The sequence below is a fragment of the Mucor velutinosus genome (assembly GCF_035048745.1).
Source record: "Mucor velutinosus strain NIH1002 chromosome Unknown tig00001557, whole genome shotgun sequence".
Classification (NCBI taxonomy): Eukaryota; Fungi; Mucoromycota; class Mucoromycetes; order Mucorales; family Mucoraceae; genus Mucor; species Mucor velutinosus.
The window spans coordinates 25,879-51,782 of record NW_027041926.1 but is presented as its reverse complement, the minus strand read 5'-3'; the positions used below and the strand labels follow the sequence as shown (position 1 = coordinate 51,782).

At 40.8% G+C, this 25,904-nt stretch overlaps 7 protein-coding genes across 7 annotated transcripts; 4 read left to right on the top strand and 3 right to left on the bottom strand.

Moving 5' to 3' along the window:
- Window positions 1-199: 199 nt before the first annotated feature.
- ATC70_008087 (uncharacterized protein) lies at window positions 200-1,610 on the top strand (the record flags this gene model as incomplete). The annotated part of the gene is made up of 2 exons (XM_064827341.1): window positions 200-1,311; window positions 1,376-1,610. 2 exons carry the CDS (start codon window positions 200-202, stop codon window positions 1,608-1,610), a joined length of 1,347 nt encoding a protein of 448 aa, XP_064676603.1.
- Window positions 1,611-7,592: 5,982 nt separating this feature from the next.
- Window positions 7,593-8,095, top strand: ATC70_008086 (Acyl-coenzyme A oxidase; the record flags this gene model as incomplete). Its single annotated transcript, XM_064827340.1, has 3 exons — window positions 7,593-7,757; window positions 7,829-7,903; window positions 7,964-8,095. The coding sequence occupies 3 exons, from the start codon at window positions 7,593-7,595 to the stop codon at window positions 8,093-8,095; spliced, it is 372 nt and encodes a 123-aa protein (XP_064676602.1).
- A 3,572-nt stretch (window positions 8,096-11,667) lies between these two features.
- ATC70_008085 (uncharacterized protein) lies at window positions 11,668-14,686 on the bottom strand (the record flags this gene model as incomplete). Its single annotated transcript, XM_064827339.1, has 7 exons — window positions 11,668-12,795; window positions 12,854-13,060; window positions 13,114-14,004; window positions 14,060-14,191; window positions 14,251-14,376; window positions 14,432-14,577; window positions 14,644-14,686. 7 exons carry the CDS (start codon window positions 14,684-14,686, stop codon window positions 11,668-11,670), a joined length of 2,673 nt encoding a protein of 890 aa, XP_064676601.1.
- Window positions 14,687-14,895: 209 nt separating this feature from the next.
- Window positions 14,896-16,755, top strand: CWH41 (Processing alpha glucosidase I; the record flags this gene model as incomplete). The annotated part of the gene is made up of 5 exons (XM_064827338.1): window positions 14,896-14,986; window positions 15,038-15,346; window positions 15,405-16,079; window positions 16,135-16,322; window positions 16,384-16,755. The coding sequence occupies 5 exons, from the start codon at window positions 14,896-14,898 to the stop codon at window positions 16,753-16,755; spliced, it is 1,635 nt and encodes a 544-aa protein (XP_064676600.1).
- A 2,193-nt stretch (window positions 16,756-18,948) lies between these two features.
- On the bottom strand, window positions 18,949-19,866 carry MRPL4 (54S ribosomal protein L4 mitochondrial; the record flags this gene model as incomplete). Its single annotated transcript, XM_064827337.1, has 2 exons — window positions 18,949-19,385; window positions 19,449-19,866. The coding sequence occupies 2 exons, from the start codon at window positions 19,864-19,866 to the stop codon at window positions 18,949-18,951; spliced, it is 855 nt and encodes a 284-aa protein (XP_064676599.1).
- Window positions 19,867-20,627: 761 nt separating this feature from the next.
- On the top strand, window positions 20,628-21,581 carry GPA1_3 (guanine nucleotide-binding protein subunit alpha; the record flags this gene model as incomplete). Its single annotated transcript, XM_064827336.1, has 2 exons — window positions 20,628-20,957; window positions 21,012-21,581. The coding sequence occupies 2 exons, from the start codon at window positions 20,628-20,630 to the stop codon at window positions 21,579-21,581; spliced, it is 900 nt and encodes a 299-aa protein (XP_064676598.1).
- Window positions 21,582-25,104: 3,523 nt separating this feature from the next.
- On the bottom strand, window positions 25,105-25,835 carry SAC7_4 (GTPase activating protein (GAP) for Rho1p; the record flags this gene model as incomplete). The annotated part of the gene is made up of 6 exons (XM_064827335.1): window positions 25,105-25,152; window positions 25,210-25,379; window positions 25,438-25,474; window positions 25,533-25,560; window positions 25,615-25,694; window positions 25,758-25,835. 6 exons carry the CDS (start codon window positions 25,833-25,835, stop codon window positions 25,105-25,107), a joined length of 441 nt encoding a protein of 146 aa, XP_064676597.1.
- Between the last annotated feature and the right edge of the window lie 69 nt (window positions 25,836-25,904).

The following is a 25,904-nucleotide window of genomic DNA, read 5'->3' as shown; positions in this document are numbered from 1 at the left end:
ATTTTCTATTACTGTTATCGTAACTGTAAGGAAAGTGCCATGTGGCATTGGAAGCACTGTATGTATATGAAAGCTCCTTCTGATAACATGGAATCAGGAATCGTTTCGTTGCGCCATCCAGAATCGCGAAACAGGGACACTCCGATATATTTAATTTAGATGTCGAAACTAAATTGCGTCCACTTTTTACCTAGTTACCATGTTATCCACTTCTACTACTACGACGACAACAACTACTACAAGCAAAACAGTAGAGGAACCATCACGCAATCAAATCATAGACCAAATACCCGAGGAACTTCGCCTTATCCACTGCATCAACCTCATACAGACTTCCGCCATATTAGATGATACCATTCAGGCCTTGAGTTACTTGCGCTACAAAGCCACTGTGAACCAAGACACAGAGGCCAAGACAAAGCTAAGTATTTTGTACAGTGAATCAGAGCTTCCTTTGATCTCCAAGGACCCTGTCGAAGCTGCTATTTGGTCTCGCAGTGTGTTTGATAAGCAGCTCTCCCAAGCTCTGCAAACCTGTGCTCCTCTATTAACACACACAAAGGACCTCAGTTTGACACACCTTTTGAAAGCACAAGAGCAAGATCAAGAACCCACACTGTGTTATTTGACAGGTTTACTGTATACAAAAGGTGTTGGATTCGAGCAACATTTGGAGCAAGGCATTCAGATGTTGGAATACGCAGCCAACACTGGTAAAATTGCCGAAGCTGGATGCGAGTTGGGTAGAATATACGGCGATCGATACAGATACTCGTTGAATCAGCCATCCAAATCCATGCATTGGTTTCATCGTGCGTTTGAGTGTGGATCCACACAAGCTGTGGTTGATTTGGCTTATGGGTTTTTCGAGGGTAGCAATGAGATTCCCAAGGACGATGCAAAGGCATTTCGCTATGCCAAGGATGGCGCATTGCTCAATGACAAATACTGTCAATACATCGTAGGCCACATTTATCTCAAAGGCAGAGGCGTTACGGCAGATGCGCAGGAGGCTCTCAAATGGCTTCATGCTTCAGCTCAGCAAGGTTTTGCAGTGGCATTGGAAGAAGAGGCATCGGTCTACATGTATGGTCACGGATCAGCCAAGCAGGATTATGAAAAGGCGTTTGAATGCTGTTCCCAGAACGCAGCTATGAATATACCCTTCTGTCAAGCACGTTTAGGCGATATGTATAGACACGGGCTGGGCAAGCTAAAGCAAGATTTCCACAAAGCCTTTGAACACTATCAAAACGCAGCCAGTCAATCAGACACACCATATCCTTATGCTCAGCACATGTTGGGAGAAATGTAAGTTTTAAATGCAAGCTTTATGAGATCATGCAATCAACAGCTAAACATTTGCATACTGAAGGTTCTTGAATGGTGAAGGTGTGCCTGTTGATTTAGCTGTAGCCAAAGAATGGTTCCAAATTGCTTCTACTCAAGGTTACGAGCTTTCACAAACCAAGCTTCTACAAATTGAATCTTTAGAAAGCGAGGCTCATTTGCAACAACAACAACAGCAGACAGCTCCGCCACCACAACAAACAGATCAGCAAGAAAAGAGATCGAGTCGTTGGTCATTGAGCTTCTTTAATAAAAAGTAAAAATTTATCATATAATGCACTGTAAAGCATTTAGACAACCCAACTATATCTTTTCGAAAATTCAAAAAAATTGACAGTGCTGGGACAAGGTGAAGAGACCACTGGCGAAGCCGGCAATGGGAAAGGGGTTCGAGAAAAGGGCTTGGTCCTCCATCAAGAACATAACGCATCTAATTCAACCTTTGGTAACATTGAGGACTATACCATAGCAAAGCAAAGGTGCAAAACCATAATAACTAAGCATCTATTTCAACATTTGATAATATTAATCTATATGAGGTTGTTACCACAGCGAAGCAAAGGCACAAACCACAGTATTCAAGCAGCAAATTCGGTTTCTCATTCCATTATCAATAAGCTTACCAACAACATAACGCATCAAAATTTGCGTGAATTAGCTTTACCAAAACCAATATGCCTCCTACTCGAATTAGAAGCTGTATAGACTGCAGAACTGCCCTTCCAGAAGACTTCAGCTACCAAAGATGTAATTCATTCCGTGTAAATAAAAGCTATAAAGCAAAAATACAACCAAAGTTAACAGCTTTTAAGCCTTCATATCTTGACATATAGACACTTCTGAGCCGCTGGAATGACGCCAAACAATTGTACTTGAGTAGTAGTAACTTTCTGACACCTTTGCTCAACTTTTTGAGGACCCAAAAAACATGGCGAAAAATCGACCAAAAACCTTGAGGGGTAGGGTCCAACTGCGCACACATCCCAAAATTCCTTAGGGACACATCCCGTTATCCATATATAGTAATTTTTAGCGTTGGTGATTGTGCTTCAGAATGGCTTCACTAAACCGATATAGAGCTTCCATTGCCTCTGTAGATGGTTTTAACATGAGCGTTATACCATATTATATGATTAAAAAAGCAGAAAATAGACGTGCTCGCTGCTCTAGACCTGTCGACATGATGTTTTTTTTAGTGTACCATCTGTACATCCCATGGAAATTATGTATTGTCAATGGTAAAATGTCTTGTAATTTGAAATGGGCATGTATGAGCAGCTCATTTCATTTGTGTGTGTATTTCATGGTAATTTCAGCCAATGTATTTTTGCAATTTTTGAAATAAATCCTTGAGCATACTTCAGTCTTGTTGCGCACACATCTCGAATCATAACATTGCGATTCAATGCGTGTTTGGAATTGCGCTGTGAGCTGCTCATGGTCATCCTCACATCATAAATCTAAGCGTATCATAAACATCTTCGCTTGATGCTTTCCATGCTTGAGAAGCCCATTTTTATTACATAGTAGCAAGAGCTTGCACAATCTACAAGGGCCGGTATTACTGATATTTCATCGTTTCTCTTGCGGACACATCCCATCAACACCTATTTAAATTGCGCTATGAATATCTTAATTTATTTTGCTAAACAAAGCAATCTTGCCTTGCATCAGTTTAGTCAAAGCTCGTCTTTCCTAACAATAAGAATCTTCAAAACGTTCGGTATGAAAATTAGGATAATTGAAAAGAGCTGATATGAAACGCCTGGCTATTGTTTTCTTGCGCACACGTCCCAAATCACTCTAACAATTATACAGAACATTTTAAAGAACGCATTCATAGGATCTTGCTTTTTCACGACTGAAGTTGCGTTTTCAGATGCCATAGCATTAGAATTGCTGTTAACAAAGCAAAGAATAGTCTAAATTAATATATTTGTTGCCATGGTACTTGGAATCTATTTCGTTGAAATCTAAGTCTGTACAGAACTTTGCAAAAAAAAAAACAGCATTGATGACATTGATGAATTGAAAAACGCTGAAGAGTGCGATGAAGAATTCGAAGGAGATGTAGTGGTCTCGCTTAACGAAAATATATAATACCTCACGGCCGTATATACAAGCTGTGGCTAAAGAGGTTAATCGCTCTCTTCTATAAATGCAATTAAGAGCATTCCTATTATAATTGGGCCTACTAAATGCGGTGTACTCAGGGCTGGTTCATTTTAGACTATTTAAGTCAAAATTAAAAAAGACCTACCTAAGTAATTTAATTACCATATATGTATGACGGGATGTGTCCCTAAGGGATTTTTGGATGTGTGCGCAGACACCCCCCTGAGGGGTACCTCATGGTTTTCATCGAAAATCAAACGATCGCGTTTTTCGCCTTGAAAACGAAGACTTTTACTATAGTATACGAGCCTTTCAGCACTTCGGGTGGTTTCCTGACCTACGCTTCGCTTCGGTGGAAACCAACCTACGTTCAAACGGCTCGCGCTGCCGCGGGCCTTTGGCTAATATCCCAAAATTAATATAGCTAAAATGTTAGAAGAGGAACCCTGATTGTTGATTGATATATAATCACTAATCATATGAGTGTTTATGCTTCGGATGGTTCTCACCGAAGCGTAGCGAAGGTAGAGAACCAACCTGCGCAGCGGCAGCTCGTGCTACTGATTGCTCTTGCGTATTTTATCAAAATACTGCTACTTTCATTTTGACCCTCCACCTACACATAATAACCCTTTATATTATCTGTGGATCTGATTCTTATGTGATGCTTTACATCCATATACACGTAGCTACTTCATATACGGGCAAGCAGCATACTGGTATTCCCACTTTTTAGTCCTTAGTGTCCCTAATACAGCAAAATTTGAATGCATTTGAGCTGAATTTTCTTGCGTTCAAGGCCGTTTTAGATCGTCAGAATAGCCCCAAATGGTTGCTTTCATCTGGCAGTTACTTTCTGACACCCTTGCTCAACTTTTTGGGGACCAAAAAAACATGGTCAAAAATCGACCAAAAAGCATGAGGTATCCCTCATGGTTTTCATCGAAAATCAAACGATCGCATTTTTCATCTTGATAATGGAGACTTTTACTATGGTATATCTTGAATCAAAATGTTTCTATCAATCCAAAGCAACCTCTGAAATTATCTTTGTGGGACTTTGATATGTAAAATTTCGACATTTTGGCCATAAACCTCTTTTCATATTTTTACAAATCATTCAATAAGTGTATTCAAAACATCTATTTTACTTAGTACCATTGGAAGCGCCTTGAAAAGTACTCCAGGAAAGCTTAAGGAAGCATGGGGTGATCATCATACTTCACTTAGTCGAATCTGCAAAAATAGCTCGATCGAGTCCAGAATCATCAAAATTTGTCCAATCTGGAACAGACTATGATTCTGGGTTTGAATTAATTTTGGCTGGTAGGGCCAGCTGGAAAACTCATGCCCTTTTCATAAGGCAATACAGTAGTAAATGCCCTCGAAGCGTATAGAAAGTAGGTAGAAGGTCATAGCACTATTGTTTATAATGACATCGTCTTGCATTCTATATTTAATGACGTTAGTCTGGACATTGACAATGCATGGGTTGCATAAAATGTCTGCAGTAAGTAATGAAATCTCTGAGGCTCTGAGACGTCGCTCAAATAAAACATTGACAGCATTGAGCAGAGGAAAGAGGGTAGAAATTACAGTGGTTTTTGTTGATTGATTGTAAAATCATTATTCTCATATGAGCCAGGTCTGATAGATGCCTTGAAACTCAGGTTCCATATTAGGATTGTAAAGTGCAAAAGTACTGAACATTTATTATGTTATGATATGAGCCAGGTCTGATAGATGCCTTGAAACTCAGGTTCCATATTAGGATTGTAAAGTGCAAAAGTACTGAACATTTATTATGTTATGATATTAAATCAAAATGTTTCTCTCGACCTAAATCAGCCTCTGTGTTGAGTCTGTAGCGGTTGCGGACATTCAGTAACTCAGCAAGAGTCGGATCATGATTTACATTGTTTCTCACTGTCTACATTAGGACATTAGGTTCGACACAGAAGTGAATCATATAATCGATTATGATGGTCTCTGATAGTGAAGGATAATGATGGCTACAGATCGTATCATCATGGCTGATTGAGCGAATCGGATTCTTCAATTGACTGATATTAGATAAACATGATACGATGTATTGACTCAGTTGAAACAACAAGATAGATTGATGATTTATCAGTAATGATCTCTTATAAATAGGATGTGCTTGAATCAGTTAATAAATCTTCAAGTTTTCGTATCTGGTTACTTTTTATAGTCTTCCTTTTTTGAAATCTATCTTAATTTGTTAATACTGTATCTTTGAATACAACACTCTGAAACCGCTTTTGTGAGTCCTTCACATGCAATATTTCGACATTTTGGTCAAAAACCTTATTACATATTCTCTGAAATTGCTCAGTAACTTCATTCAAAACATCCGTTACAATTAACACCATTGGAAGCGTCTTGAAGAGTACTCTAAGAATGTATTAGGAAGCGCTGGCTGTTCGTTACATTTTACACAGTCGAATCTTGCAAAATAGTTCAATCAAGTCGAACAAGGCGAGATTTGGCCAATATTTGAGCAGAAAAATAATCAGAATTTGATTTAGTTTTAACGGGCGGCGCTGCTGCTGGCTGACCCAAATGTCTTTCTGATAATGACAATGATGATTGCGATGCTGATCCAATGGAGATCATGGAGTTAAAAAGCAATGCTGAGATATAAACAGTTGGTGCTGCTTGCAAACTGACCATGTTGGGCAACCTTATGCTATAAAGGCAGTTAGGATGAATACATTTTACGTAAAGGCCCACTCGAATCATGCATTTCGGATTCAATAACACATCCCATGTATTCACGTAATCGCATCTGTCATCAACTAAATTACCAACCAAAGTGCATGGTTAAAGATATGCCACTCCACATTACCACCGCTGTGAACAGTTGGCCAATTGCTTGAGAATTGTAAACGGGTTAGTGCCATAGGACGTAGTTGATCCAATCCAAAGCAACAGAATACTATACAAATAAAGTGATCATTAGTTTAAAAATTGCCCTCTTTTAGAAATCCCACGGCTTTGTTTGATGAATTTCGCGATGTATACTTTACTTAGAACCCTAAAAACGGCACCATTGAATTCCTTGAAGAATTTGCTTTCTAACGATGTACATACTTTCTAATCAAAATATCCTCTCTTTGACCACAAATTGGCCATTCACTTGCTTATCTCCCTTCAATTCATGTCGTTTTGTTTACTTTACATGTGATATTTTTTTAAAGCTTAATTTTGCCTAGCAAATGAATTGTTTTGACTTTGCATGATCCGAGTACCTTCTAAAAGGGGACAGTTCCTAAAAGAATGACATGAAATGTGTTGATTCTTTATGAGATGAATACTCTTGGCGTAAGAATCACAAGCATATTGCAGGAATGATACACGAGAATGGCCAACTCACTATGTAAGTGTGGGAATATTAATGATATCTAGTAGCGCAAACACTTGATTGATATCATTGACAGCAACCATGATAGTTGAAAACAAGATGAATTGCACTGGTTCGAAAACAATCCATTATGTTCCATTCCATGGAGTTTGTCGCAGCGATATTCATATGTTACTCTTGTTTTCCGAGGTATACACTTGTTTCTTGGTCCAGAATCAATTGCACTGGTCCCGATGTGATGTAAACGACAAGCAAGCCAACCTTAACACTCGTATTGTCCGATTAGATGGACAGTTTATGACTGATGTAAACAAAAAAAAGAGATGGATCGAGAACTGTAATTTTATAGAGAGAAATTAAGGAGAGGTAGAGGAAGATTACTTAATCAAGCAACCAGCTGCATCTGTTTCAGTGTCAAATGACATTTTTTGTTTACTTTTTGATGAGGTTTGAGCCAGTGAAAAGTTGTCTGTTAATTACATCTAGGAAGAGATGGGGGAACTCGTTTCATGTGAGGGTGGAAAAAGGGCTTTTTGAAGTAGCAAAATGGACATAACTCGAGACAGAAAACAGTTGAAAGCCTCGGACGAAGCGGATCAAATAGAGCAAGTGTCAAACGTCAAAATGGTACTATTTTCACGCGCTAAAAGTAGTATATCGTGGAGAAAAGTAAAAGGAAACGAATTTGAGTGTGGCAAGGACACTGGACTCACATGAAAGTCGATGAGAAGGATATAAATAGATGGCTGTTTCAACAGCTTTTCCTTCTTCTTCTTCTTCTTCTTCATCATCATCTTCATCTCATCTCTACTCTCTATTAACAAATCTCTCTGCAAGCGAACTCTCTCTGCAAGCGAACTCTCTCTACAATACTCTTGGGCTCTCTTTCTGCTTTATACATGGTCAAGTAAATCAAGCACTCTACTGATGATTGGCTTTTTCTTACACAATGCTCTCATAATTCCATGGTCCTCTTAGGTTGTGGTCCATGCAAAACATGGTCGCGCTTTCCTCGTATTTTTAGATAAAAGCAACATACAATCAACTCTGCAAGTATGTGCTCGTCACTTGTAACTTATAAAGCAGCATGACTCATCATCTCTCTATTAATAGAGCTCAGGTCCCCTATGTTTTGATCTGCAAGCACTCCATACTTGGTTGAAGCCTTGGATGGGGTCTTGGGGTCATGCGCGTAAGGTGGTTGTCTCGTGTGGCCTCAGCACCTGTTGCCCCGGTAGCTCGTAAGGGTGATGCGACGAAGCGTTAGGTGCGTTTCCCGGGAGGTGTCTTCCCATCCTTGTTGCTAGGGATATGCAAGTTGTGGAGGATGGTTTGCCCTGGAAGCATGGCTTCATCTTTTGGTTTACTCGTGTTTCAAGCTGTTCTTTACATCGTCCATCAAGTATGCTACAGGGTAAGTATCATTTGTAATAATCCAATGTCCCTCTATATACTGTAGATCTATTTGCTGCAATGTCAAAACTACTTTAATACACGGTGCCATCTCTACATCTATACAAGACCAACTCATGCTCGTATCTCTGCTGCCTGCCATCCATTGTAATATCAAGACTCATGCTGCCTACCATCCATTGTAATGTCAAGACTCATGCTGCCTACCATCCATTGTAATGTCAAGACTCATGCTGCCTGCCATCCATTGTAATGTCAAAACTCATGCTGCCTAGTATATACAAAGTCAAGCCATACTGCCACATCTGCTATCTCTATTCTATACACAAACCCTTGCAATACACGGATCAATGCTATCTCCTACCTATACAAGTTAAATCAAATTATATTCAAGTTGGCTAGCATCTATTCAAATTTAAACAAACTCTCATACATTATCATCGTTTTTTATAACTTTACAAGCAAACGAATAATAAAAAACGCCTTGTATTGCCTACTATATCATCGTTTTTTATTACATTCTCTATTAAAACCAATGTATAAACAGAAAGCTGTTTGAAACAGCTGATATCGTAAATGCCATTGATATAAATGTTCTTGAATCTTGAAGCTGTAGTTGAAGATGAATGGAGAAAGTCTGGCTATGGCTATTTCGAAGCCTCATTAGCTTTAATGCCATGCAGAGTACTGCTGTCATTGCAGGCAATACAATTCTCCTCTTGGAAGAGATGGCTATCTAGTCATTGTACACACGCTCTCTTGCACAAGCTTCATACCTTATGTTATTAGAGATAGTCATCTTTATTGGGTAATGCACTTGAAAGCTTATGTACTAGTATACAAACTGTTGGATTGCTATAGATACAAGGTATTCCAAACTTCAAGAAGTCTCTAGAGCAAGATATTTAGTCGTTGCAGAAGCGCTAGTATTGCGAGGGACTATGTACACACATGTAATTACACGATGATCTACGTTCGCTCAGCCCGTAGTTTAATATGAAAATAGCCAAAAGTATCTTAAAGCTTTGATAGAGATATGGCCTTTGCTACAGTATCTAGGGTATCTATAGCTGTATTACATGCTAGTATCACATGCATCTAAGAGGGTATTGAATACCGTAAGTACTACTTGACAGATCCAGCTACTGATTTCTCTGTGTAAAGATTGTTCACAGTCTAGCGATAGTTTATGCTTGATGGAAGCATCTTGGTTTTGACATATTAATACATTGATTTCTTCAAATTTCACTACTCAACAAATGACCAAGGCATGCATAATACCTGAATTACCTCTTAATAATCGACAGAATGCAAAGCATAGCAAAAATTGAATGAATTTAAACTGCAATCTCTTGTGCTGGAAGCCGTTTTAAACCGCCAGAATAGCACCAAACTAATACTCTCATCCAGCAGTTACTTTCTGACACCTTTGCTCAACTTTTTGGGGATCAAAAAAAAACATGAACAAAATTCGACCAAAAAGCATGAGGTACCCCTCATGGTTTTCATCGAAAATCAAACGATCGCGTTTTTCACCTTGAAAATGAAGACTTTTACTATGGTATATCTTGAATCAAAATGCTTCTATCGATCCAAAGCGACCTCTGAAATCATCTTTGTGGGACTTTGATATGTAAAATTTCGACATTTTGGCCAGAAACCTCTTTTCATATTTTCATAAATTATTCAAATTATCTATTTTACTTGGTACCATTGGATGCGCCTTGAAAAGTACTCCAGGAAAGCTTAAGGAAGCATGGGGTGATTATCATACTTCACTTAGTCGAATCTGCAAAAATAGCTCGATCGAGTCCAGAATCATCAAAATTTGTCCAATCTGGAACAGACTATGATTCTGGGTTTGAATTAATTTTGGCTGGTAGGGCCAGCTGGAAAACTCATGCCCTTTTCATAAGGCAATACAGTAGTAAATGCCCTTGAAGCGTATAGAAAGTAGGTGTCATGTCATAGCACTGTCGTTTATGATGATATTTTATTGCCTTCTATATCGTTCATAATGATATTTTATTGCATTCTATATTTAATAACGTTAGTCTGGACATTGACGATGCATGGGTTGCATAAAATGTCTGCAGTAAGTAGTGAAATCTCTGAGGCTCCGAGCCGTCGTTCAAAGAAAACATTGGCAGCATTGAGCAGAGGAAAGAGGGTAGAAATAACAGTGGTTTTTGTTGATTGATTGTAAAATCATTATTCTCATATGAGCCAGGTCTGATATTGAATCAAAATGTTTCTCTCGACCTAAATCAGCCTCTGATGTTGAGTCTGTAGCGGTTGCGGACATTCAGTAACTCAGCAAGAGTCGGATCATGATTTACATTGTTTCTCACTGTCTACATTAGGACATTAGGTTCGACACAGAAGTGAATCATATAATCGATTATGATGGTCTCTGATAGTGAAGGATAATGATGGCTACAGATCGTATCATCATGGCTGATTGAGCGAATCGGATTCTTCAATTGACTGATATTAGATAAACATGATACGATGTATTGACTCAGTTGAAACAACAAGATAGATTGATGATTCATCAGTAATGATCTCTTATAAATAGGATGTGTTTGAATCAGTTAATAAATCAGAAGTTTTCGTATCTGGTTACTTTTTATAGTCTTCCTTTTTTGAAATCTATCTTAATTTGTTAATACTGTATCTTTGAATACAACATCTGAAACCGCTTTTGTGAGTCCTTCACATGCAATATTTCGACATTTTGGTCAAAAACCTTATTACATATTCTCTGAAATTGCTCAGTAACTTCATTCAAAACATCCGTTACAATTAACACCATTGGAAGCGTCTTGAAGAGTACTCTAAGAATGTATTAGGAAGCGCTGGCTGTTCGTTACATTTTACATAGTCGAATCTTGAAAAATAGTTCAATCAAGTCGAACAAGACGAGATTTGGCCAATATTTGAGCAGAAAAATAATCTGAATTTGATTTAGTTTTAGCGGGCGGCGCTGCTGCTGGCCGACCCAAATGCCTTTCTGATGATGACAATGATGTTTGCGATGGGATCATAAGAAAGGACAATCCTTTAACTTGAATGTCTTTCTTTTTTTTTTGCTCTTGATGGGAATTTTCCGTATAATAACTGTGTTTTTTGCAATGACTATCTCCCAAAAAAGTTGCTGTAGACCTTACACAGGTCCTGTATTTACGTACGGCCAGTTTTATGTCTCCAACTCTAAAACAACATCAACAAATGGATAAATCCCCCTCCTGATTCTGATATAGCTATTGATTGATTGTTTAAAGCCTACTTGACATGACAGATTTAATTATCACTGATTTGGAAATGCCTTCGGCAAGAGCCCGCAGGACGGCGCCGTCATCAAGCGTAGCGGCTAGTATATATATATATATATACTGTATATATTACAATTCTGGCAATGCAGTTAATAAACTCTTTACAATGCGTCTACCAGCATGCAGATTCAGCAAACGAATACGCTCGTTATGCAAATGGGCTTGATCAGATGATTGGCCAAAGGGAATATGAATCGCTGGCGCATTGCAAAACTTCTCCAACCAGCGCACGGCAGGAATGGATCCACCTTCTCGGATATACAGGGGCTTCATCTTCCACTCATTGTAAATGGCATTTTCCACCGCCTTGAAGTATTTGCTGTTCAAGTCACCAAGCCAGTATTCAGCAGCACTTTGGATAGTGACAGAGATGCAGTTATCGGAGTCTGTGCTCTCTGAAAACACCTTTTGCACGTAGTCTTCGAATTGAGTACAAATGTCTGCGATAGTTTGGTCGGGGACAACACGCATACTGACAGCTGCTTGTGCGCTGCGAGGGATAATCGTAGGGTTGTTGATGGAGACATCTATTTTGTGTACGGTCAAGGTGGGATATCGCCAGCGAGACATGAGTTGTTGCTTCATCCTGTCAGCGTTAAATGCCTCGTTACTGGCTGCTGCGATTTTGCACTGTGTCTCTTCTTCTGCTGCTGCTCTAGCTGCTGCTGCTGTCGACTCGCCCTTGCTGAGGTTGGGAGAGGCAATAGTAGAATGATGAGCGCGTGTGCTGGATTGTGCTGTCTCTGATGTACGCATCCAGTCCACAATGGGATCGTACAGCTTTTCTTCGGCTTCAGTGACAGGACTGACGTTATCGTAGAATCCCGGAATTAGCACCTTTTTATCACTGTCTACTAGCTTTCCCAATACATGGATCAAATCAATAAGCGGTTCAGATACAGCGCCGCCTTCAACGCCCGAATGCAGATCTGCTCGTTTGTTGCTAATGGAAATAGTAGCATGAATGACACCACGCAAACCATAAGTGATACAAGGCACATCTTCTCCAAGCCAGTAAGAGTTGCTAAGCAGCACCATATCCACGTCTTGGAAGAGCTCTTTGTTTTGGTCGACTGCTTCATAGAAACCTACACTGCCACTTTCTTCTTCCCCTTCAATCAAGAAAATAACATTGACATCCAGCAGCCCTTCCTTGAGTAACTCGTTGACAGCAAAAATGGTCGCTAAAATGGGTCCCTATTCATACAAAAGGTTATTCATCCACAGAAAAAATCGATAATGCCATCTTCCTTACCTTGTTATCGCTGGTACCACGGCCATAGAGATAGCCGTTCTTTCCGGTCAAACTGAATGGATCACTTCCCCACAAATTCTTTTCGTTGTCGGCAGCAATCACATCGTAGTGACCATAGATCAAGACGGTAGGTATGTGCTTCTCAGATGATCTTCTTCCAGTAAATTTACCATACACTAATGGATTGCGACCACTAGCACCGGGAATCTATACCAAACTGGTAAGAGTTACTGCTGCTGATGCAAATAACACTGCCTTACCATTCTGCTGACAGCGCCTAATTGCTGGAGAATATTCTTTAGGAACCGAGCACCCCGTCTACATTCCTCCATATACTCTGGGTTTCCGCTGACAGTGCGCATGGCAATCCACTTTTCCAGCACGTAAAGCATCGTATTGCTGGAGGGCACATCTTGAATCGTTCCGCTGGGTCTTCTGAATGACTCAAAGCAGTTGTGCACAGTGGATGGCATATCCCAAAACTTGATGGTATGGTCGTTGCTGCCTGAGATCAGGTAATTTGCTGTGCCAGTCAATGACAGGACGATGCCTTGATGATCGCTCAAACTCTCTCTGAATTGAAAGCCTTCTGACCAGATTTTGATGGATCCATCAGCAGATGCACTCACAAAGCCCGACCCTCTGATAGAGATGGCCAGCACATCCTCGGTATGTGCCATCACAGAGCGGATCATTTGATGTGTCTCCAAATCCCAGATTTGAACATCCCCACCCTGCACACCACAAAACAGATAGCCGTCTTCAGACAGAGCCAAGCAGAGGATGCCCTTGTCGGGATTGCCCTTGAGTGTGTGCAGCAGTTTGATGCCTGTCTTTTCAATGAACCAAATCTTGACATCGCCATCGCCAGATCCACTGATGAGTACCTCTCCGTCCACATTGGGTATGTCTTTGGCATGCAACAAGCAGTAGATGTACCCATCATGAGCATTTCCACGCACGTTCTTTTCACGGATAACGCACTTGATGACATCTCGGTCCAGTTCCTCTTGCAAGCGCTCATATTCATCGTCTGCGTCCTCTCCACCTTCGAAAAAGTTGATTACATTGGCCATTTTGCGAGGTGATTCAGGAATTGCTGGAATGTCGAGTGTGGATCCATGTGTTTGAGGATCGGCGAAATCGTACCACTATAAAAAGCATGAGATCACACATGGGCATATTACATCTGTCGTCCTCTCATACCTGGATGCTTGTATTTTGGCTGCCAAAGTAAATCATTTGGTTCACATCAGAATAGCACAAGGAGAAAATGTCGCCCACATCATGACAGGACTGTATCAAGTAGGCGCATTGAAGTGTCTCTGTATTCCACACCTTTTTTCATGCAAAGAAAATGAGTTGACATACACAGAGCCATTCAATCAGGCACTTACTCGAACAGTACCATCGCCAGAGCTACTAAATAGATACTGCTCATCTTGCGACAAGGTAAGACCAAGCACGCTGCCTCTGTGGCCTTTGAGGACTGTAACCAAGGTGAAAGTTTGAAGGTCCCAAACCTATGCATTCTTGTCAGTTATCTTGTGCCATTGATACTTTAGCTGTTTCCATTACATGGATCTGAGAGCTTTGGCTGCCACTAAACAGGTATTTCTTACTGGCTGCTAATGAGAGTACTGAATTTCTGTCCTCTTGCGAGATGGTGTGAATGCATCGTGTGGGGTGCAATGGTCTGCTGCTGGACAGTTGAGAGAGGCTTCCTACGCACAGACACAGACACATGCACATGAGAGATGGTTTCATCTAAATCCAATTGCAATACAAACCTAATGGAGTTGGACTTTCGGTTCTCAAGAAGGGTGAATCCATTGTCAGTTTGTTTGAAACGAAAGAAAGAAAAAGAGATGTGTCAATGGAGCGACTAATGGAAGCCACTTATGAGCGGAGATGTGCATCAAATGAGTACATCGACAGCCAATAGCACCTCTGCAAATGCAAGGTACCCTCCCTGCTCTCGCCTAGTCACATATAGTAACCTTTTTCTTTCTGTTTATCCTTCGTTCTATTTGCATTGCACCATGACCACTCAAAGAATACTGGCAGCATGGATGAGGCAGCGTTGCTCCGTCTCAAATCGACATTGGATACAACGAAACTTTACTCAAACAGGTATGCTCGAAATGAGCTCATCAGTACAATGAAACTAACAACTGAATCTAGCTGTGCAGAGAGAACGAGCTCTGGCTTATCCTCGCTTTCATATACAACCCGAGAAGCATGGCAAGTGGATCACAGCAAAAGATCTGCTCAAATATCAGCCACTGGAGAAAGGAAAGAAGGCTGAAGATGATCTTGTTACATTGACAGGTCGCATCATCTCCAAAAGAGAATCCAGCGCCAAGTTGATCTTTTATGACATTATGCAGAACGGCGAATCAGTACAAGTAGTAGCATCTCGAGGAAGATTCAGTGGCTCACCAGAGGACTTTGCGGATAAGAATAGAGATTTATGTAGAGGCGATATTGCCTGTAAGTAGCGGGCTGTTAGTGGGAAATCAAACGAGACACTCATCTGCTTTGTGTCCAGCATTCACGGGTGTACCTGGCAAGACAAACCATGGACAACTGAGCGTATTCGTCACCAAGGATTTACAAGTGCTTACGCCATGTTTACACGACATTCCTCGCACAGGCCTCAAAGATCCAGAAAAGCGATTTCGTGCCAGACATTTAGATTTGCTCGTCAACCCAGAATCATCCAAAATATTACGCACCCGATCGAAAGTTATCAGATTCATCCGAGATTTCTTTGACAAACGAGGCTTTTTGGAAGTAGAGACGCCTATTTTATCAGGAAAGGCGGGTGGAGCAAACGCACGACCTTTCGAAACCCACGCTCATGCCATGGACATGGATATGCAACTTCGAATTGCACCTGAACTCTACCTCAAACAACTGGTGATTGGCGGCATAGATCGAGTGTTCGAGATTGGAAAGCAGTTTAGAAACGAAGGCGTGGATTCAGATCATAATCCCGAGTTTACTACATGCGAATTCTATCAAGCGTATGGAACTCTAGAGGGCCTGATGCAGGATACAGAGACATTGCTGTCAGAAATGGCGGAGTGTGTGTGCGGCCAGACGCCGATTTTGCTAAAGTCAGGGGAAGAGATCAACTTTCGTGATCCGTTCAAAAGAATCAATGTCATGGATAGATTAAGCAGCGAATTGGGCACTTCGTTGCAGTTTCTAGAATCAAAAGGTAAGGTTCTAGCCTTCTAGAGGTTTTGAGGTCTATCTGACTGACTGTTATACAGATGCTTTAAATCAATTGACATCGTTATGCCACGCAAAGGGGATCAAGTTGTCTGGGCCATTGACATTAGCGCGTATTTTGGACAAACTCATATCTGAATACATCGAACCCGAATGCATTCAACCTACATTTCTATACAACCACCCACTTGCATTAAGTCCGTTGGCAAAAGATGCTATTGATATTAAGGTTAGTATTTGCTTCTTTGTTTATTTGTTTGACATTCATTCATAAAACCATGCTCTACTAGGGCCAAACAGTGGCTGCAAGGTTTGAACTATTTGTGGGCGGAAAAGAGGTTGTGAATGCCTATGAAGAGTTGAATGACCCCCAAGAGCAACGCAAACGCTTTAGAATGCAATTACAAGATAGACAAGATGGTGATCTAGAAGCGCCTTTACCAGACACAGACTTTTGTGATGCCTTAGAGTATGCATTACCTCCTACGGCTGGCTGGGGAATGGGAATTGATAGAGTCGTACAACTGATGACTGGTGCTACACACATTCGTGAGGTTTTGGCATTCCCAGTGATGCGCCCAAACAATCCAGCTGCTGCTAGTAACCATTGCAACACTGCCACATTGAGTAACCATAACAACGACACTACCACACACCAATAAAAGTGATTTTATATTTTTATTTTTGTTCGTTAAAAAAGTATCGAGCAGGGAGGGCAATGTTTTATGTCTCCTCCCCCGTTCGTCTATCATGGCTAATAACCTATAGGTAGTCGCCCACAGATTTATTTTAGATAAACAGTGAGCAACCCATGTGCGGATAAGGTATTGACTAGCCCAGCCATGGAGAAATGTCAGCTCTTGCCCATGGATTATTGACCGCGCTCATCCATATGAATATGTCTCTTTGTTCTCACCACCAAGGCAACGCAGAAGGAAGGAGGGAGGATATCATCGTTGCCTATCAAATCCGGAAAAGGAAGGACCCGCAAATCGAGGCGCATGGGAGCTTTATACCACAAAAGGGGAGAACCCGTCAAATGCTCAGGTACAAGGTTGGGGAAGATGTGATTCTTGAAGCACCGAATAGTAAACACCTGTTTCACACAAAATAAAACAAAAACGTTAATATTTTAGTGCCATGCCAATCATACTTGAGTAAATGAAAAAGAGGTTGCTATTTACATTTTGCTTCTAAATCGAGCAAAGGCAAAACGGGATTGGGTTTATCAGTGGGGCATGACCACATCTCCCCGCACCACAAGCGAAGCGAATGTCACTTCACAACCGAGAGATCTCCCCACGATATCACAATGAACAGAGCGCGCCCATGTTTTATGCTCCTCCCCCAAACAGAGCGAGTTCGATGTTTCTTGCTCCTCCCTCGAAGGAGAGCAGGCAGGTGACCAGAGATGGGCCCTTGCTCCTTTAAAGAATGCCAACAGACGTGTTGGATTTTCATCTTTACCAAACGAGAAAACCAACAAGCAGAGTTGCGACAATCAGCGATGACAGATGTTTCAATGGGATCGTCTCAAGAAGCAGCAGCCCGGAGATGGTCGTGGCTGGTCAGCAGATAGAGACGGCCAACGCAGAAGGTTGTGACATCAGCATCCGATAGATAAGAACCCCTTCTTTGCTCAGCTTTAAATGGTAAGAGGCAATCAACAATACAGAAGGAAAGTCTGGCCGTTTTGTGCTGTGGATGGAGCAATGGGTACAGATGGACCCAAGAGGGAGCACACCGACGGTATCTAATGGACTGATGTGAGTATTTGCAATAGATAGAAACATATGGTTCATCACTTACTCTGTTATTGCGATGCATCTTAATAATGTCATCCAAATGAGTGGAGCAGAATACGATCTTGACGTATCACATCTCCACCATTGGTGTAACTGAATGTCCCACAAAAGAGTGCAATGGATCGGGGAGGCAAAGATTGCCCTTGGAGTTTGAAGAAGGAACGGAGAGTGAGCAGAAGAGGAGGAGGAGGACACAGGAGGTTCGATGATGGTTCTATCCTTGTTCGAAAAAAGTTCTTTGCTTGCTTGCAGGAATTGGATCTGCGAAAAGTCGATAACTTTTTGCCTTGAAATAGCTGGTTTAGACTCGAAGATTCCTTTTTCCCCTCCCAAACTAAAAGATTGCAAATGTTACCGGGATGGATTTTGTGAACGCGCAGATAGTCAAATGAAACCGATACAAACTAGTCCAAACCTTGATCCTTGGATGCTATTGAATCTTGATTCACTTTTTTCGGAAGATTTCGTTTTTTTTTTTTTACCTCTAAATTATTCATAGTTATTTTAGACGAGGCTTCGTTTTTTCAACGAAAAAAGGCCAATGTAGAAGAAATACCTCAAAAATGCCTTTAAATATGAAAACCTATAGAATTTTCTCGATTAACTACACCCGCAGAACTACTAGTCGAAACGTTTCATTACTACTCACGCATATGAGAAGGTTGCCCTTATGTTGTATTTTTTTTTTTTTGCAGATTATTCGAGTCAAATTCAAATTGATGCCAATCGAAGTGTATAATACTATATCAAGAAAAATAGAACAAAATGATAAATTAGGACATCAGTTTTGAAGTGACAACATATGCCAATTTAGAATTACTGTTAGTTTACGTAGAATGCGTTTATTTTTGGTTGCTTTTTTTTTGCAAATGTTTGCGATGAAGTTTGGGAAAAATGTGAAATGTGGAAGAAGGGAGTTTTTAAAGAGGTTCTATTATTAAAGGCCTCAAATGGCATCTGAATTTTTCGCGAAAAAAAGTGACTGTGCGGCTTAATAGAATGCTCATAGAAGATTTGGCGGATGTGTTATAAACAAGATAGCTATCCGTATCATAATTTACTATAGTGGAGGTAATATTGATCGAGCATCTTGATAATGGCTAGCGAAATTGCTCTAATGACATGCTGCCGGTTTTCCTTGTTCCAACGAAGGTGCTTGGGTATTTCCACTTGAACGACATCGAGGCCGTTCCAATAGTTGTGATAGTGTTGCGTTGTGAAACCTCCCATAAAGTAATCCCCATCATGAGGGCTTGGTATGGTTGAAGATGGCAGCACTGAAATCTGATTGTTACTTGATTTCATAATTGAATCACCGAACAACCCGAGAAGTCGATGTGGTGCCTTGGTCTTCACGTGTCTCTTTGCCAATGATTGAATGGAGCTCTTTTCTAATATCGCCTGGTCCAGTCTGGCCTTATCAGATCGTAACTCGTCTGGTGATAGCAGGTAACCTAGCTCTATCATGCCACTAGAATGTGTGTGCCCTGTATGAAACCACACATCAGACAAGCCTGGTCCATCTCTCTGTCCCAAATCCTCCAACTTACCATGGATATCCACAAGCAGGCCATACAAGCTCATCTGTAATACACTCTCTACAGCGTCTTTAACTCGGCCGTGGTACGCTTTCCAAACCTGCTCACCTGCCTCCGTCTCTGTACCCTCTTCTAATGATCTGTTTGGATCCGCTTTTCGGCGAGATATATTATTTACAACAACATAAGGAGCGCCATTTCCGTAATGATCTACGATAAACTGCTCAATGCCTAGAGCAATATCCTTGGTATACATGTCGCCTAGTATCGCACTTCCATCTCCAATTCTATTTGGTATTGATTCTGGCTTCAGTAATCCGCCATGCGGTGCTGTAATGATCAGTGGTAAATTTCCTGATCTTGAATAGACGCCATTGGCTGTATAGGCTTTTTCCTTAAATTTCTTGCTATATCCTAGTGCGTTGACCATGGTGCAAATGAGAGGAAAGCGAAAGAAGACGCCACAAAAATGCAAAATGGAATATGGGGATTTTTTCATCCTACATGCCTTTTGGATCGGCGTACTAATTGCAGTAGCTTTGACTTTTGGCATTGCATGTGACATATTAAGTGCTTGCATTAAATGAATCAGGGCCAGTAATATCTCGTTAATATTAGAGACGGGGGGTCGTTACCGACTAGAGCGCCATTTAGCTGAAAGTGAGTTGTTCATTTGCTACACAGGATCGTATTCAGATCTGTAGTAACATGTAGCCATATGAACGCTTTGTAGAAATCATCGAGAATGGCAAATGCGTGACTTTAGGTATATGATCAAAGGATGTAAAGTACCTGATGCATATCTGATAGCCCATTCACTATGCACATTTGATCGCTCGGTGGGAATGATGCGGCTTGTTTCGATTTGTCGCAAATGATGACAGACCCTTCAGCTTGGATCTAGCCAATGTTGAGCTTCCCATGACAATGTTGACAGGAGCGAATCAAATGCCAAGCACCGATACTACTGAGAATTACTGGGCATTGCGACTAATACTTTTTCTGCATAATTAACTCTCGTTTAGCCGCTCTTCCATTGGTGGGATGCAGTAGGGCAAACCAGCCATGAAATGAGTGATCAGCAGTTGTATAAAAATTGCGTTTGCAACAACTCCCTAAACAAAATTTAAACATTTCCTTCCTTCTTTTTTGTTTTTCAACATTACTTCATCAACAAATAACATTAATAACATGCCTCATCCTGCTGTTCTGGCAGCAATCGTAGTCGGAGGCGTCGCAGCTCTGGGTCTGGCCATTTACAAGCAGTTACAGGAACAAGAGAATTACTACCATTATCAACAGCAGAGTTATAACTCAAGACAGCAGCATCGCAATGTGTTTCGACACAGCAACGATTTTGAGCTTGACCAAGATTTCATGGCAGAAGAAGACGATAAAGAAGACAACCCTCATCATCTACACCATGATACTACCCAATTGCGCAGTAGAAAACCGTATTCAAAGGGTTTCTCTGATCATGAAGATGAAGCCACTAGCCATAATGAAAAAAAAACAGCTACAGTGGGTTAATTTCGTTTGTAAAAGACTGACTAATGATTAATATTGCTTAAATAGTCATCACTTGATCAAGATCAATTCGAGCTAGCAGAACTCGAAAGTTCTATTGCAGAAAGAAAGAGAAGACTCATGGCAGAGCAGGCATTCCTCGATAGAGAAGAAGAGAACCTTAGAAATCGTCGTCTGGAGCTTCAAAGGGAAGAGCAAGGTTTCTATCAAGCTGCTGCATCTAGTCCCAATGAAGAAACGGAATCTGGTGTATCTGCTGTCGAAGTGTTGGATCCATTTGCTACCCACTTTGCTTACAGTGGGAATGATGACAGTGACGATGATAGTTACTATCAACATGGCCATGGAAATGCTAGTAGCAGTGGAGAGCATACAGCCATTCTTATCAACAGCAAGAGAGAGGAATCAGAGAGCAGCGGTGCTCACGAGAGCGACCATAGCAATCATATGCACTCATCCAACCTTCAATTTCCTGATGCTTCAGAAGTGATTGTTACTGACTCGGAGGCTGGCACATCTGTTAGTTCCTCTCGCGCTGTTTCTGATTCAGAAGAGAGCTGGGATGCTGTCAGCGAGAATGAATGGGCTCGCCATTCTGATAACGAATTTGAACATTAGCATATATGTATATCATACCTATTTCACTACCCTTTTGCTATTATGTTCATCGTGAATAAATCATTCTTTACCTTATTAGCTACATCGTTGGTATATTTTGTGCTGGGTATTTCTAATACATATTCCGAAATGGCCATTGACATAAATGCAACAATGTTGTATTTGCTGCGTATTTCGTTCAGTTTTTACTTGGATTCACTATAAATATGACAAACCTTACTTGTGACGAGAAAGCCTCTATATTTAGATTGTTTGATGAAATGATGCTTGCCACCAGAATAGTCAAGATAAATAAAAGATCGGATGAGAAGAGCTATAAAACTATTCAACTGTTCACCAGTCTTTTTCAAAATACAGTGTTTAAATGCTGCAGGACATCTTTAAGCACCTGACTTTAAAGATAAAAGAGCTTGTAATACTACCTTGGCTGCAGTTCGAAAGAGACACCTGACAAAGTCTGCTGTGTTTTTCTTGAAGGTGTTGCATGAAACAAGCCTGATTAGCAGAACCACCAAGAACATGTTTTATAGTAAATTGAGGGCGATGACTTAATAATGACAGACACCAACGAGAGTCGGCACGCTTTGCACCGAAGACTCAAATTACCTGCCAGGTTCAATCGAGATTGAGCAGACAAGGAATTGATCTGCAAGCTGCAAAAACGACTCCCAGACGCCGCATCTATCATGGGCAGTTTGTCGGCTTCTATGGCTCATGGAAACGAGCCAATTCGTGGTTGAGATTTTCGCCGTCTCTTGAGGAAGCATGGCTTCAATGTGTTTCTTACAGACGAATACAAGACTAGCATAATTTGCCCGGAATGCCGCCATGAGACTGCAGTGAGCTTCAATGCAATGCGCAACCCTCGACCTCGCAGACCACAGCAGCGTAGATACAGTGCTTTTGTGACAAGATATGGTTTTTAGGGTATATATAGACTATTGAACTGTGTTTGATAGATTCACCGAAAATATCAATGAGATGCACAAATTGTAACCGCCCAGCCCATGATCTTCAGTAAGGCACTGTCTATTCATGTTTAAAAGGGCATTGAGCTTGCCAGCCTACCCCCCACAAGCCAAAATTAATTCAAATCCAGAATCATAGTTTGTTCCAGATTGGACAAATCTTGATGGTTTTGGATTCGATTAAGCTATTTTTGCAGATTCGACTAAGTGAAGTATGATAATCACCCCATGCTTCCTTAAGCTTTCCTGGAGTACTTTTCAAGGCGCATCCAATGGTACCAAGTAAAATAGATAATTTGAATAAACTTATTGAATGATTTATGAAAATATGAAACGAGTTTTCTGGCCAAAATGTCGAAATTTTACATATCAAAGTCCCACAAAGATGATTTCAGAGGTTGCTTTGGATCGATAGAAACATTTTGATTCAAGATATACCATAGTAAAAGTCTTGGTTATCAAGGTGAAAAACGCGATCATTTGATTTTCGATGAAAACCATGAGGGGTACCTCATGCTTTTTGGTCGATTTTTGACCATGTTTTTTTAGTCCCCAAAAAGTTGAGCAATAGTGTCAGCAAGTAACTGCCAGATGAGAGCAACTGTTTGGTGCTATTCTGACAGTCTAAAACGGCCTTGAACGCAAGAAAACGCAGCTCAAATGCACTCAGATTTTGCTGTATCAGGGACACTAACGACTAAAACAGGGAAATACCAGTATGCTGCTTGCCCGTATACGAAGTAACTACGTGTATATGGATGTAGATTATCACATAAGAACCAGAACCACAGATAATACGAAGGATTTTCATGTGTAAGTGGAGAGTCAAGATGAAAGTAGCAGTATTTTGATAAGCTACGCAAGGGCAATCGGTAGCTCAAGCTGACGCTGCGCAGGTTGGTTCTCACCAAAGCGATGCGAAGATAGAGAACCATCCGAAGCCAAAACACACTCGTTGGATATAAAGATCTCACCACTTGAATTTTTCGGCTACATCGTGTGTGTGGATCTATTCGTGTAATAATACTTTCTAATGTTGGCTGGATGCTCTAACTCTTTTCATCAAAATTATTCTCAGTTGAGATCTTATTTATCTTGCTACCGAAGATCATATCTAATCCTTTGTATATAACGTTATCTTAGAAGACCCTGATAAAATGCTAAGCACTCCTCGATGTTAAGGTTGCCTTAAATCGATTGAGGTGATTTGACTTACTCGAAGAATATAACTAATTTACTGATATTGTCCTTGCCCTGTGCGCTATCCTTGCTTCATTTATTGCACAATTAAAGCGCCTCAGAGCCACTAGCTTTGCTAATATATCACTGTCTCTGTTGGTAGAGTGCTTCATTGCTAGGACGCCCAGAATGTGCTTGAATGTGTTGAGAGTCTCTCAGAATGAGCTGGAATGTGCTGGGAATCTCTTAGAATGTGTTCGAACGATCCCATTGGGTGTGTTCAAATCACCAAAATCACCAAACTCGCTCAATTCTGCTCAGAGTCTGCACAAAAACGTTAAATGAAGCCTGGATAAGGGAGAGAAGTGATGAATGAAGCCTGGAGAAGTGGGAGAAATGGTAAATGAGGACGCACAAGGACAGAGTGACCCACATCAATCCTTGTTACCGACACCTTCCTCCACCACTTTCATAAACGCCTTCACCACCTTCATGAGCACTTCTGTGCGTAGTCTTACATATTTATGAGCCGGCATCATATAACTCAACGACCAAAAGGGACGATCAGATGATTTACTCTCCCTCGATCTTGATTTACGAAGAAGTATCCTTGAATATATCAATTTCCTCTTACTGCATGATTTGATTTAACATAAAATTTCTTCACAGTCTGTTGTATTGTTAGCTTACAGTGCTCTGTTTTAACTGTAAGCGTCTTATAGATAAATTTGCTGCTCTTGGTATAAGCACTGGACTATGATCAGAGATGAGGAAAGAGATGAAGAAGGGTCTCCTTTGGATTTACTGAATCCTTTTATTGACTTTTTTTCAATTGATATATTACTTGCTCGCCACTGTGGGCAATTTTGTTTGCAATCACATGCATATGCGATTTTCTTGTAAGCAGCGCACTGAAATCAAGATATTATAACCGAGGTGTCTCTTCTTACTACACGGCATCATGAAGACTAGCAATCGCAAAGATTGCATTATTTTGAAGGGCGGTATGTAATACAAATTTGTGCAAAAAAGCAGCAGTAGTTGGTCCTCATCAAGACTTCAGCCTGGCACATTCAAGCACATTCTAAGCATCCTTCAGCACATTGGTGCGCATTTGAATGTTTGTCAATCTCGTTTGTATAACGATCTAAGATTGTTACTCAGTTTCGACATCAAAGCTTTAAAAAGCATGCAATAAAGCGATTGCGCTTCATGTTCCAACAGACAACACATCATTAGATGCCATAGTAAGAGGATGTGAATCAGTTGCAGCAGAATGTGCCTTGAGACTGCAGGGAAGAAAGCGTAATAGCAAAACGCAGGTGTTACCAAAAGTAGCCATTTATTACTATGCCCTGAAACCATCAATTGGAAAGTTATAAATCATAATCATCATCTGAATCATCATATTGTCTACGGTTATACTAGCATAAAGGGGGGTTAGGATACATCCAGAACTAGTGCTCAGATCAACCACTTACGACAATACGGGTTTGAGTAGAGTTAGAGTCTTGTTGATTGATTTGACCCAGAAGATCAATCAATTGCTTTTCGGTTACTTTGCTTCTCAATTGATTGGATTGTGCCATTCTGATCAGGAGATCCTCGACTGCACGAGCCTTATCCGCCTTGACCATTTGAATACGGCCCACTGTCAAAAAAAAAAATCAATACATACATGCCATCCACCTTTAACGGTATACACCTACATCTTTCGCGAGCAGAATTGTCCAAAATTTGATACAACTACAACCTGTCGTCAATATTGTCATTTTGCCCGTCCTTTGCACTGTTCCCATCTTACCATGTTGCGACGCATCTCCTCCATTTGTCTATTACTCCATTAGCCATACTTGCTGTGTGATTATATATACTCAAGTATTTACCCTTTCTTTTCAGCATCTTCTTTTGATCCGCCAGCAGCACTGCCCATGCCAGCAGGAGCACCAGAGAAACCACCAGCACCCTTTTAAGCAAAAAACTTTTTTAATACTGCAGCCAAATGGCATTCATCCTGTGTGGCGCTTACCTGCGATGATCCCCCACTCTTTCCTTGCAATTCAGCTAAACGTCTGGCTCTGATAGCTTGAAGCTCGTCGTCCTCCATGTTGTATAATGTGTTGTTTCAATAAAGAGTGTTGTGGAAACGAAAAGAAAAAATGTTTGAAAGCAGGAA